The sequence below is a fragment of the Corapipo altera genome, unplaced genomic scaffold, assembly GCF_003945725.1.
Source record: "Corapipo altera isolate COAL_440 unplaced genomic scaffold, ASM394572v1 61411, whole genome shotgun sequence".
NCBI classification, from domain to species: Eukaryota; Metazoa; Chordata; class Aves; order Passeriformes; family Pipridae; genus Corapipo; species Corapipo altera.
In genome coordinates, this window is record NW_020884875.1 from 21,893,164 (window position 1) to 21,905,942 (window position 12,779).

At 43.6% G+C, this 12,779-nt stretch overlaps 1 protein-coding gene across 5 annotated transcripts in view; it reads right to left on the bottom strand.

Moving 5' to 3' along the window:
- PSIP1 (PC4 and SFRS1 interacting protein 1) overlaps positions 1-7,606 on the bottom strand; it is a 35,301-nt gene extending 27,695 nt beyond the window's left edge. Inside the window, exons 1-4 of one of the 5 annotated variants that reach the window (XR_003526196.1) lie at positions 7,316-7,397; positions 6,766-6,946; positions 5,730-5,806; positions 1,425-1,563 (exon numbers count right to left, since the gene is read on the bottom strand). Coding sequence is in view for 4 of the 5 variants with exons in the window: in XM_027634424.1 (XP_027490225.1) it covers positions 1,425-1,563; positions 5,730-5,806; positions 6,766-6,837 (288 nt within the window). In the remaining variant the exon portion in view is untranslated. Of the gene's footprint in view, positions 1-1,424; positions 1,564-5,729; positions 5,807-6,765; positions 6,947-7,315; positions 7,401-7,504 lie in introns of those variants that run through there. The other 4 variants (XM_027634424.1, XM_027634423.1, XM_027634425.1 and 1 more) reach the window with 4 other exon arrangements.
- Positions 7,607-12,779: the final 5,173 nt, after the last annotated feature.

Sequence of the window (12,779 nt, forward strand, 5' to 3'; positions counted from 1 at the left end):
GGGGGGGGGGGCTCAGAGGTGATTGGGTGCCAGGACAGTGTTCCCTGGAGAGCCAATCACTGCCCATGTTGTTCGCTTCTGCTCAAAATCATATATCACAGCCCTGGAAGCTGTTGGCAGTTTTGCTGTTGGTGTCTGCTGCGTGTAGGTGGAGAAGGCCAGGGGGTGGCTGGGCTCCTTTTTTCCCCCCTCTGAGGGGGGAGAGGGGAGCCCTGCGGTCCTCCAACTCTGAAGTGAGTGTTTGTGAGGCCTGAAAGTTTCTCTCCGGTGTTAGTATAAATTGTGGGAAGGGGTGGGGGAGCCTGAAAATTGGATTTTAGATTTCTAATGTGGCTCAAACTGCTACAGGTAGCAGAAAGAATCTGTCCCTTATTATTACAGTCCTTCTCACTGTCATGAGGGGATTAGCATCTCCCCATATCCTGAAGCAAAAAACATGTACATCTGGAATACATCAGCTCTCAACAATATTTCAGAAACTCCTTAATCTTTATCCATGTTCTCCTTCAAACTAGAAACACAGTAACTTGGGATATCTTATGAAGCAGCAATTAATTGCTGCTGGAATGCCAACCTGGCATGTGTAAGTGCAGCAAATAAAAGATAATTCTTTTTCTTATTACTGCAGAATTGCCTGGAAGACCCAGTATGTGATCAGGGTCAGTGTACATCCAGTGTGCATAACAAAACTAAGAGCTCACAGAACGTTCAGAGAAGGTAGGCAAAGACAAAATTAGCAAGGCAATTTCTTTGTCTTCAGATCAAATTTGGGTCTTTTTATGGGTAGCATTGCACAGCTCAGTCTAAGCTTGGAAGACTTACCAAGAGGTAAGAAATGAGGAACTACTGATGGACAAAAATTGAATGAAGTCATGTGACAGGGGGCAAAAAGCAGACATCACACTGCTTCCAACTGCTAGAATGAAAATACTGCACAATAAGAAAGGATGTACTGAAATCTTACAAGGATACTTGTGGAGAAAGGTACTTGGTTTTAGAATACAGAGACAAGTAAAGTGACCAAGATTTCAAAAAACACTGCTTTTCAAGCACAGTTCCAAAAATAAGTATCTCAGGAATACATATAGTTGTAAGCACGTTTACGTACATGGTTAAAAGTAAAACCTGATGTGCACTGTAAAAAGTGTTAAACTTTTAGCCCTGTGCTCCAAAACTGTCAACATGGTCTCTCATGAGCTTACTATGCTAAGCAGATATCTCCATCTGAACAAACCCCATCTCTTTATGCTATCAATACTAGACACCAACTTAAAAAAAATTAAAAATTTTAAAATAGATGAAAATTTGCCTAACCTGCAGCTAAATAAGAGCAATAATTTATAACCCTACAGCAGGAAAGCACTTATTGCCTTTCTCCCCTTCCCACAAAAGCAACAAAAATTTGCAGCCTCTGTATAACTTACCTGCTGATGAGAGAATTTCACTTTGGGATTATTGTCAATTTCCCACAACCCTTCATTAAAACCCTTTCTTTTATTTGGTTTGCCATATTTATCTTTATTTTCTGAGTAAGGGAATATGTCCTTTGGTCCCAAAAATGCCCTTAAGGAGAGAAAGAACAAAATTCACATTTTCAGTGGTTAGTCTTTTCAAAGAAGTATCAACCAAATGTTATTAAGATATTAAATTCATTACTACTGTAACAACTATTCTGCTACATAAACATCCTTAGTTTTTTAAACTTTCACTTTCAACAGCCCAAGGTTTCCCTTACCGCCACCACACACATATAGACTTCCCTCCTTCCCAGAGTGTTGAGTGCCTGAGTGAGAAGTGGTCAATGCTGCATCTTAAGATTGCAGCTGACAGGTCAACCATCTACTGTGAACCAGACCAATTAAAAACCATTTAGCTTACAAAAAACCAGAAAGAGCAATTGCTTCCTTAGGAGAAAAAAAAAATCAGGCTTAAGTGCGAGGAATAAAGAATCCTTGAATCTGGACAATGAAAAGCAAGAGCACAAGCTAAAGGAGATGAAATGGTTTCAACATTTAAAAATTATTATATTAAAAATAAGTTAAAATTTAAAGCTTAAGAATATGGTTTGGGACATGAAAAAACACCACCGGAATACACTGACTGGCCACATCTTTTCAAGAATGCTATGCAATTCAGCATTAATTCAGTAGTTTTCTAGAGGGTAACAGGACCTCATAACTTGATTTATGAAAGTTAAATAATAAAAACTTTAAGACGTTTCTTATTTTAAGCTTCTCCACTCGCCATTTCCTTCATGAAGTAAACATGAAAACTATTTTACGTAATATACTCTTGTAGTAGAGGTCTTGGTGCTCCCCTGGGTATCTTTCAGACAAAGACAGACTCCTGCACAGCGCTATCCCTATTGTAAGCTAACGAATCATTTTACCTATTAGCTTTTCTCATATGATAGTCACAGTATCCACTACCAGCTTCCCAGAGTTAGACTTCAGAAAACAAGATACCATGTTACCGAGAACCAATTTTCTGGTTCATGCTGAAGAACAGAGACTATTTAATTCCTGCTCTCCTTTCATGACCTTTTGAAGAAAGGATTTCACCATAGCAATCCATATGCTGCTACCAGAAAAAGACCACACTTCAGTGGTACCTTCTGAATTTCACTCTTTGCCTAGATATAGCTTTGTCTGATCGCAAATATATGAGATCCAACTATTTGAAAAGTCGCAGGTATTTGCTTTCTAAAGTATCGGAAGAGTTAATTAAGTACTTTTAAGCTCCACTCCACTATTTCCTTCATCATCCTTAAAAAAAGGAGCTACTTGAGACTTACACCCTACTAAACAAAGGAGAAAAAAAAAAGAACATCTCATAGAAAGCTTAAGCATTTTCAATCCAACAGTAAACACATGTGCACAAGGTATTAAGTAAGCCACTGTCAGAACAGACTGCAAATCACCTACCTCTTGGCAAAAGACAGAGACAATTCAACCAGTGTGGGAAATGTGCACCTGCAAAGCCTATTTACCCAGACTAAAAAAGATGGGGAGGAAGACAAAGAGAAACCGGGAGGGCGAAAAACTGGAAAAACACTGCCTCCCTTCTTCCCTGTCCTTTTTCCAAAGTCTGTAAGCCTCTACCCATATTGATCAGACATTGAAAAACATCTGAAACCAGCTGCTGTGAAAAGGTCACAAGGCTCTCTGGGTTGCTGTAGTTAAATCCCCATATACCAAAAAAGAAAAAGAAACAAGAAAATTGAATGAAGAGAGATTATCCTAATACACAGGCTCCAGAAACTAGAGTTCAGTGTGACCTTCTGTCTGTGACCAAATAAAATTTGCACTGATGTGTTTACTGGCACAACATATTCAAATGAAGCTTTTATTAAAATACTGTTTATTTTATTACTCTCCCCAAGGAGTAAAAAAGTTGGGGTTTTTTGAAAAAATTATGAGAAAACAAAGAAAAAAGTACAAGATTATACCTGTTTGCAGTAATCTGCAAAACTGAATTAATATTATTCCTAAAAGTCAAGTAAGAATTACTCCCAAACCAGTCCTGTTTTCCTTTTTCCCCACAGTTCCGTTTTGGTGTTGTAACTACCCACTTTTTAGCACAGTCAAACTAATTTTGTGGATTTTCAGAGTTGCCACTACTTACAGTAAGCCGAACTGTATATGTACAGCCTACTAACATGCTGGAGGTACAGTGTCTAACTTTGCACAGGTGTGTGAGATTTAACTGTGAGAAGCACAGCAGAGAACAAGTTTACCAAATTTACTTTATTTCTCATGAAAAAGTACAGAAAATTGTTAACTCGACGTAATTCCTGATGGATCACTAAGTCACTATTTACAACTACAAACCTAAACAAAACATGGAATATCATTCTCCAATTTTACCTGATCTGCTCCTTCCTATTGTTACTTGCAGGTATCTGCTGTAAGCAGTAAGTGAAAAAAAGAAGCATAAGAGTTTCACCTGCTACCACTTTACAGAGCACTAGGTAAGCAACATGCTTAACAAACACCAGGAGACAGCTGGGTCATGGAACACCCTGTACATTGCTATATGTATGAAATGAAGGCAAGAAGTTTCTCTTTATTCTATGGATCTCTGAAATGCAGCAAACTGGAACCCACAGCCTAACAAAAAACAATCGCAGTAAAACTTTATTTTGTAACCATATCAATGAGTGAGGACTAGACATTTCAAATTTACTCACATAAACTACAAAAAAAACCCCTAGTCACCAAACCTTCCAAACTCACACATCTCTCAGGAGCCTAAGCTAAATCTGAAGTTGGCGATGATGCCTCACAAAATTTGCAAAGATATTTTTAAAGCTTTAGATAAGGAGTTCTGTCTCCCTTATATTCAACCTGTATTCCTAAACTTACAACTGCACAAAGCCTCAGTTCAATACAGAACGACACAGGAGCAGAATCAAAGCAGTATCACATTTCAGTGGCCAAAAAAAAAAAATCTAAGAAAAAATGCAACTTGCCACATTGTTTAAAATGGTAATTAAAAAAATGGACAAGACAAACCTCGTTACCTTGAATCAAATTCCAGGAACCCCTCTTTACTCACAAAACCACACATACACACAAAACACAACCAAACTAAAAACATTAAAGTCATCAAAAGATCTATTGAAAGATGAGACCGCTTAAAAAACAAAACCATATGGGCCAAGCATACAGAAATATTTTTCATCAGAAAAATCTCTTCTTAAAAAAAAGAACAAAGTAACAAGTGATGTCAAGAGAGTAAGGGGTGATTATTCTTTAATTCAACAGGGCAGTGTATCTTGTCTAAGCGTGGCTTACTAAAAGATAGATGCAAACTACCAAATAAAGGCAATTTCAATAGATTTAATAAAATGAAGAGAAAAAAGCAAGGTTTTGCCACAAAACGCAAGAAATGGAGTACTTGTATACACAACTTTTATCTCTGACCTGCCATTTTATTAAGAAAAACAGAAGAATTAAAAACACACCAGTACAGGTTTTAGTTTGGGATTTTTTTAAAACAACTCAACAAATGGAGCACTGAACCTGATGTTAAAGATCTACACTAACACAACCAGTCATGCTGCAAAGTAATACAACACCTTTCAAAAAGACAGAACTGCATAAATCACAGCATATTAACAGTCAAATTCAGCAGTGGAAGACATACAGTCCCTCAAAGCAAATGCCAGCATTGCTGAGAGTCCCCAAAGATCAGTATTTTGCCTGCTGACAGGTGTAAAGCTAACTGCACTTCCTCATTTTTCTCTATACATCTCATAAAAAATAACAACACCCACAATCCAAAACCTCTCTAGAAAAAAAAAAAACCACAACAAAACCAACCCCAATACATGATCATCTGTCTGTTTCTCAAATTTTGACTACTTCGCCGTTCTGAGCCTTATTTCACTTTGAGAATATATTATTGAGCATTTTGAGGATATATAGGACTATAATTAAAACTCATTACTGAAAAAGGAAAAAACCCATCAGTCATACCACTGTGCGCATGATTTTTTTCCTTCTGATTAACAAAGTGTACACGGTACGCTTATGGTCTACTGTTCACCTGAACAGTTTAAGCAAATGTTAGAGAAGCATATCTTGACAAAAGAGATTAATTTAGGAAGAGCTGGTCTGCTAATTAATACAATAGTTAAAAATACATTACATTCAGAGAAGATGATAACTTCTTGTCACAGCATTTTAGAATGAAAAAAATACGACCCCCAAATATAAAGGACTTACGTCTCATGGGTGCCAAAAAAGAAAATAGGCATTTTATTCATAGGAGGTTTTACTGCTCCATCAGGAACTTCATCCACCTAAGGAAAACACAGACCATAATTCAAGTCAAGTAACAGTTAAGAACTGTCTGGGGGAAACAAGTAAAAGCATTAAGCATTAAACAGGAATAAAAAAGCTTCTTTACAGACAAGTAAAGTAGGTCTTGAGAGCTCTTTTTAGATGTATGTTAAAAAAATACAGCAGAATCAAAAACAGTATTAGCAACAATTGAAAATGACAACACTTCTAATTTACAGCAACACTCTTCATATGACTACTTCTTTTAAAGGGAGAGATATGATGTGCTACAGGTAAAAAGCACAACTCAATTCCATACATGTACCTCCCTTCCTTAAGCAAAAGCAACAGAAAGACTTCCCACCCTTATGCTGACTTGATAACTTGCTGAAGTTCAAGTACTACCAAAAGGGTAATAAACTTTAAAAAAACCCCAAACAACTCCTAAGTCAGCATCTTAGCTAAATACTGTTTTAGCTACATTTCCACAGCCATCAAATGACCCACAGCAGTCCGAGAACCTGGCATGCCTCTTCCACGGGAGCAAGGAAAGCCTAAAAAAGGACTGGACAAGCTACTACATAAGCTTAGCCTATTTAACAGGACGCATGGTAGAAACAGCTGACTTAGGACTAACACTGTCAGAACTTCGTATTTTCCTTTAGGCAAAGAGCAGTTATTTGGGAACAGTATTTTTGCACAGTTAGGGGCCTGCACGGCTCCAGCATCACACTACCACAGAAGGGTCTTCATTCCCGAAAGCCGAGTTACAAATTAGGACAACTAATCACTACTGAACAGGGCTACTTGTTCGCAGTAGTACTTGTTAGGGGCCTGCGGTGTGACTGAGAAGCCGCTTCCACTCTCGGGAGTACGGCCGTGCCCTCCCTCAGAGGAGGGAGGCTGGAGGCCCTGTCCCGCACAGGTGTGCGAGAGCATCCCGAACAGAACGGAGGAGGGCGACAAGGGGGAGTCTTACCCTGGCCGGCCAATGCGGATAACCTTTCATCTTGGCAAAGATCAGGTCTCCAGGTTTGAAATCTCGGCTCATGTTTTCTCACCGACGTGCCGCCCTGTTACCGCCAGGCGAGCGGGCCAAGGAAGAGCTCTGCGCCTCGAACACCCGTCGAGGCTCTGCCGGCCGCCCGAGGTGCCCCTCGCTGCCGGGATAAACACACAGGAGCGGGGGGGCGGGCACAAGGGCAACACGCGAGGGCACGTCTGCAAGGCCGAACGGCCCCGGCCGGAGCTACCGCGCCGCGCCCGCCCCTCGCCCCCGCCGGGAGACCCCCGAGGCGCCACGCGGGCAAGGCCCCGCCGCCCGGAGCGCCCGCCCTCCCGCATCCCCCCCCAGGCCCGGCCGGCCACCCGCCCCCAGGGGCACGATGGCGCGGGAGCGCAGCGCGGGGGGCGTATGAGGAACTCTTGACCGTCCGCCTGCCCTCCCTCCCTCTCTCCATCCACCCATCAACCCATCCATCCCTCCCTCCAACCTTCCTTTCTGCCTTCCCTCCCTCCCGCCGCCTCACCAGGTCGCTCCCGCTGTCCACCGCCTTGGCTCCCGGCCCGCCGCCCGCCGCGGGAAACACGGTCACGCCCCCCCTCCCGCCTGAGGGCGGCACCGCCCGGCACACTGCAACGCGGCGGCGGGGGAGCTCCGCGCGGGCGGGAGGAACCCGACGCGGGCCCCGCCGTAAAACAGACGGCTCAGCTCCCACCTCCGCGCCTGGGAAAAACGCGGGCAGCCAGGAAGGGCAGCCGTCCGCTGGCCTCGAGGCAGGACTGGGGGAAGGAATGGAGCGAGACTCCTTCTCCCTTCAGCCATAGAAGTGGTTCGTTCCACCCCAGTGGGGGCGGGGCAGGGGACGAGGAAGAGGAGCAGGAGGAGCCGTGGTGGCGCAGTCGCGCGGCTGCCTTGGGCCGCGGCGGAGGGGGGAGAGCTGTCCGGGCAGGCATCCAGTGGGACCACGGGCACGGGCGAGTGGGACCTGCCCAGCCGCTCACAGGCTGGAGTGGCTAAGGATTGCCACGCTCCTCTGCACAGGGGGCGGGTGCCACTGTCCCCGCGGGTTCCTTGGCCTGTCTCCCTCTGCACGAGCTCTTTTACTGAGCCCTCCCGTTCCTGGGCTTCTCATCCCATGTTGCTGCCAGCCCCAAAGCTACTTCTCTTTATGCCTTGACTTCCCCAGCATTCAACAAACCGTGGTCTCAGTTTCTTAAGTCTACCGAGTTCTTACCTGCTACTCAGTCTGCACTAGCTCCTGGGTCTGGCAGGGGTTTTTTCGTTGCTGTTTTTGTTTCTTTGGTTGGTTGATTGGTTTGGTTTATTATAGAATCATAGAATCAGCCAGGTTGGAAAAGACCTCTGAGATCATCAAGTGCAACCCTTGATCCAACACTGCCGTGATTACTAGACCATGGCACTAAGTGCCACATCCAGTCTCATCTTAAAACCTCCAGGGATGGAGAATCCACCACCTCGCTGGGCAGCCCATTCCAATGCCTGATTACTCTCTCCATAAAAAATTTCTTTCTAATCTAACCTAAACCTCCCCTGGCACAGCTTAAGACTGTGCCCTCTTGTCCTGTTGCTGGTGGCCTGGGAGAAGAGACCAAGCCCTACCTGGCTACAACCTCCTTTCACAGAATTACAGAGAGTGATGAGGTCTCCCCTGAGCCTCCTCTTCTCCAGGCTGAACAACCCCAGCTCCCTCAGCCTCTCAAAGGACTTGTGCTTGAGTCCCTTCACCAGCCTCATTGCTTTTCTCTGGACCTGCTCCAGCACCTCAATATCCTTCCTGAACTGAGGGGCCCAGAACTGGACACAGTACTGAAGGTGTGGCCTCACCAGCACTGAGTACAGGGGAAGAATCACTTCTCTGATTCTGCTGGCCACACTGTTCCTGATCCAGGCCAGGATGCCATTGGCCTTCTTGGCCACCTGGGCACACTGCTGGCTCATGTTCAGCTTCCTCTCAATCCAGACTCCCAGGTCCCTCTCTACCTGGCTGCTCTCCAGCCACTCTGTGCCCAGCCTGTAGTGCTGCATGGGGTTGTTGTGGCTAAAGTGCAGGACCCAGCACTTGGCCTTGTTGAACCTCATCCTATTGGAATCAGACCATCTCTCCAGGTCCCTCTGCAGAGCCCTCCTGCCTTCCAGCAGATCAACGCTCCTCCCAGCTTAGTGTCATCTGCAAATTTGGTAACGGTACACTCAATCCCCTCATCCAGATCATCAATGAAGATATTAAACAGGACTGGGCCCAACACTGATCCCTGGAGGACACCACTAGTGACTGGCTGCCAACTGGATGCAGCACTGCTCACCACCACTCTCTGGGCCCAGCCCTCCAGCCAGTTCCTAACCCAGCACAGAGTGCCCCTGTCCAAGCCATGGGCTGCCAGGTTTTCCAGGAGTATGCTATGGGAGATGGTGTCAAAGGCTTTGCTGAAGTCCAGATAGACCACATCCACAGCCTTCCCCTCATCCACCAGGTGGGTCACCTGGTCATAAAAGGAGATCAGGTTGGTCAGACAGGACCTGCTCCTCCTAAGCCTGTGCTGGCTGGTGCTGTGTGATTGCACTTAGGATGATCTGCTGCATAACCTTGCCAGGCATTGAGGTCAGGCTGACAGGCCTGTAGTTTCCTGGGTCCTCCTTCCAACCCTTTTTGTGGATTGGCATGACATTTGCTAACTTCCAATCATCTGGGACTTTCCCAGTGAGCCAGGACTGTTGGTAAATGATGGAGAGTGGCTTGGCGAGCTCTTCCACCAGCTCCCTCATCACCTTGGGATGGATCTCATCTGGTCCCATAGACTTGTGAGGATCCAAGTGGCTCAGCAGGTCGCTAACTGTTTTCTCCTGGATTATAGGGGGAATTTGGCTTCCTGTCTCTGTCTACCAGCTCCAGAGGCCACTTGTCCTGAGGACAACCTGTCTTACTGTTGAAAACTGAGGCAAAGAAGGTGTTAAGTACCTCAGCTTTTTCCTCATCTTTGGTGACTATGTTCCTCCCCATGTCCAACAAAGAGTGGAGGTTTTCCTTGCCCCTCCTTTTACTGCTGATGTACTTGTAGAAGCACTTCTTGTTATCCCCAATAAAAGTGGCTAGAGTGAGTTCAATGTTGAGTTTTATGTTTTGGTTTGGTTTTGTTTAACTAGGTTGCTATAAATTCAGACTTTTTGTTACTCCCCTTGTCCTCTCCCTACCTACTCTCCCCTCGCTAGCTTACCCATCCATATTAAGCTCCCTTCTCACCCAGCATTTCAGCCCCTGCACACTCCTCTCCCGTTTCTGTCAGATGGTTCCTTGCTGAGCACACCAGCCACCTCCAACATTTGATGCTTTGCTCCACTGACACTTTTGCTCCTTTCTTCAAACGGAAGACCTCAGATCCAAATTTAGATTCAATCGCTTCTTTCACACAGCCTGCCTGTTCTGTCTAGTTCTAGTTCTTCTGCATCAAAAATTAGCCAGCCTTTCAGCTCTCTGTGGCTTTAACTCTATGTGATGGTCCCACACAGTGCCCCCTGCAAGTCTTTGTACTGTATGTTTGTGCCATACACGAGGTGCCAAAACCTGTCAAAAGCTGTAAGAGTTGTAGCACAAAAGATTACCCCTTATACTGTTTCACAGGGGCAGACCTACCCATTTTGTGCTTGAGTTCTCGGTGTGTGGCCTGATGCACAACTTTAAGAGGCAAATTTTCTGCCAGCTGCTCTCTGTGCTACTTACACACAAAGATAAGACCTTGTGAGAAGAATCATCTTACCACTTTCAGCTTTGATATGGAAAATCAAGTTAGGCCCAAAACACCCACTGCAGTTGCCACAGAGCAAGTTGTGCTTTGTTCTAGGCTCTCTTGTCTTTAAATGCAAAATGTTCACTTATAAATGTTAACTGCAAAACTTCACACCATCTGTATGATTTTCTTTGAGGTGGGAAAGCTTATATTCCTGACATCAGTTTCCTAGAGAGTTACACAAGATCTCACAAAAAAATAGAAAATCATAAATATATTAGACAGATGAAAACCTTTCTTCCTATGCACAAAAGAATGACCTCTTGTGGCAAAAGTTAGTTAAAAAATAAGACTAAGGTGGACTGTACATCTAGAATTGTTTAGAGGAAGATAAAAGTTTGACAGTGGCGCATATCTGCATTTGCAGACACTTGCAGATATGTACGTCTTTACTTTGTTGTACTGAATCATTCTTATTTCAGCAATACATAAAGTTTTATACTTTTTCCTAAATGAGAAAGTGTTGAGTACTGCAAAAACTGTGTATATTAATATTTTGCTACACAGGAATTGACAATCTGCAGGAATTCCCTTAGTTAAGTCACTACTCTGTTTAATCATACAGTTAGATTTCTCTTGAGTATCAGATTAAATAACTTCACAACTTAGTTTTAAAACAATGCTTTGGGAATCTCTTGAGGATATTATAATTTCCTCAGCCTTTGAGTCTGACATTTTTCAGGAATCAGAAGCTTTGCACCTTGTATTAAAATCCGTGAAGAGCAGCTGAAAATATTTCTTTTTTTCTTAATTAAGGAAGCAACTCAAGGTGACTTGATGACATGAAAAAGTAGGGTAGGGTGTTATTCAAAAGACACTAATGTGACTAAAGCATTTTTAAAGGTAAAGAAACCAAAGTATAGTTTGTTTTTTTGAAAGAGTGAAAAAAAAAAATTGTTCGAACGAGTTATGTTTTGTATGTAATTGGGTGCATTTGTACATGTTAAGTAAATGTAAGACTGAAGACAAAATACTGAAGAACAGAAGGAAAAGTGTATTTTGTAATCCAGACCTTGTACATGCAAGAGAGTAAGATGTCACACTAATGCTCTTACAAACTTCAAGGACTACGTCAGCATTTTTTAGCAAATGGTTTCATTTTGAATGACAGAATCTGTAAGGCTTCAGCCAGACCTGCCACCTGGTGCTTGAGTAAGGTCAGTAGCCTGATACACATTAAGTTGTTACAAGCCAGGAATGAGCTTCAGAGGTGAAAAACAGTTCTTCCTGTGAGGAGTTGTACATCTGGAGTTTCTCACTTTGAAACAGTCATTCCAACTGATTTCCTGTAGGTGTGGATTAGGTCACATTGCAAAGAAGCATGTTGGTGTCGTGTCTGCAAGTGAAGCAGTTGCTTCTTTCTCTACCAAGGCCAGACCCACACTTAAGCACCATGTTCTCCTCTCTCTTTTTTCCTGAACATCAAGCACTCTTTCTAAACACATCAAACACATCAACAGCTCTTTCTGAAAAATAAGTTAATGTTGAATTCCATGTGTCATATCGCTCTGATTTGTTTCCACCTTGAGAAAAGGGAGCTGAGGGGAGACCTTATTGCTCTCTATAACTACTTGACAGGAGGTTATAGCGAGGGAGTTGTGGGGGTTGGTCTCTTCTCAGAGGTAAAAAGAGGACACAATTTCAAGTTGCTCCAGCGAGGTTTTGGTCGGACATGAGGAAAAATTTCTTCACTGAAAGAGTTACCAACTCTGGAACAGGGTGCCCAGGGAAGCGGTTGAGTTCCCATCCCTGAAAGTATTTAAAAGTTGTGTAGATGTGACACTCAGGGACATGGTGCAGTGGTGTACTTGGTAGTGCTGTGCTAATGGTTGGACTTGACCTCAGAGGTCTTTTCCAACCTAAATAATTCTATGGTTCTCTATATCAGTTGTATTTTTCTGTGTGGAAATAAGGAAAGGTGTTTGTTTAGCTACACGCACGCAGCAATACTATTATGTCTAAAGTAATTTTTGTGAATCAGTGTAAGAAGGGGAGTGGTAACCTCGTTATCCATCTCCCTCATCCACCCTGCTGTGGTTTTTGCCCCATGGTCTTTCCAAATAATTCACCTGTTTCTCTCAATAATTTGGGTGAAAAATGCACTGTCCCGAATTGCAGGACATCCACACCTCAATCTGGCTCTCACGTTAGTCATGTCATTTTAATTTCCTTTACGCAGATTATATT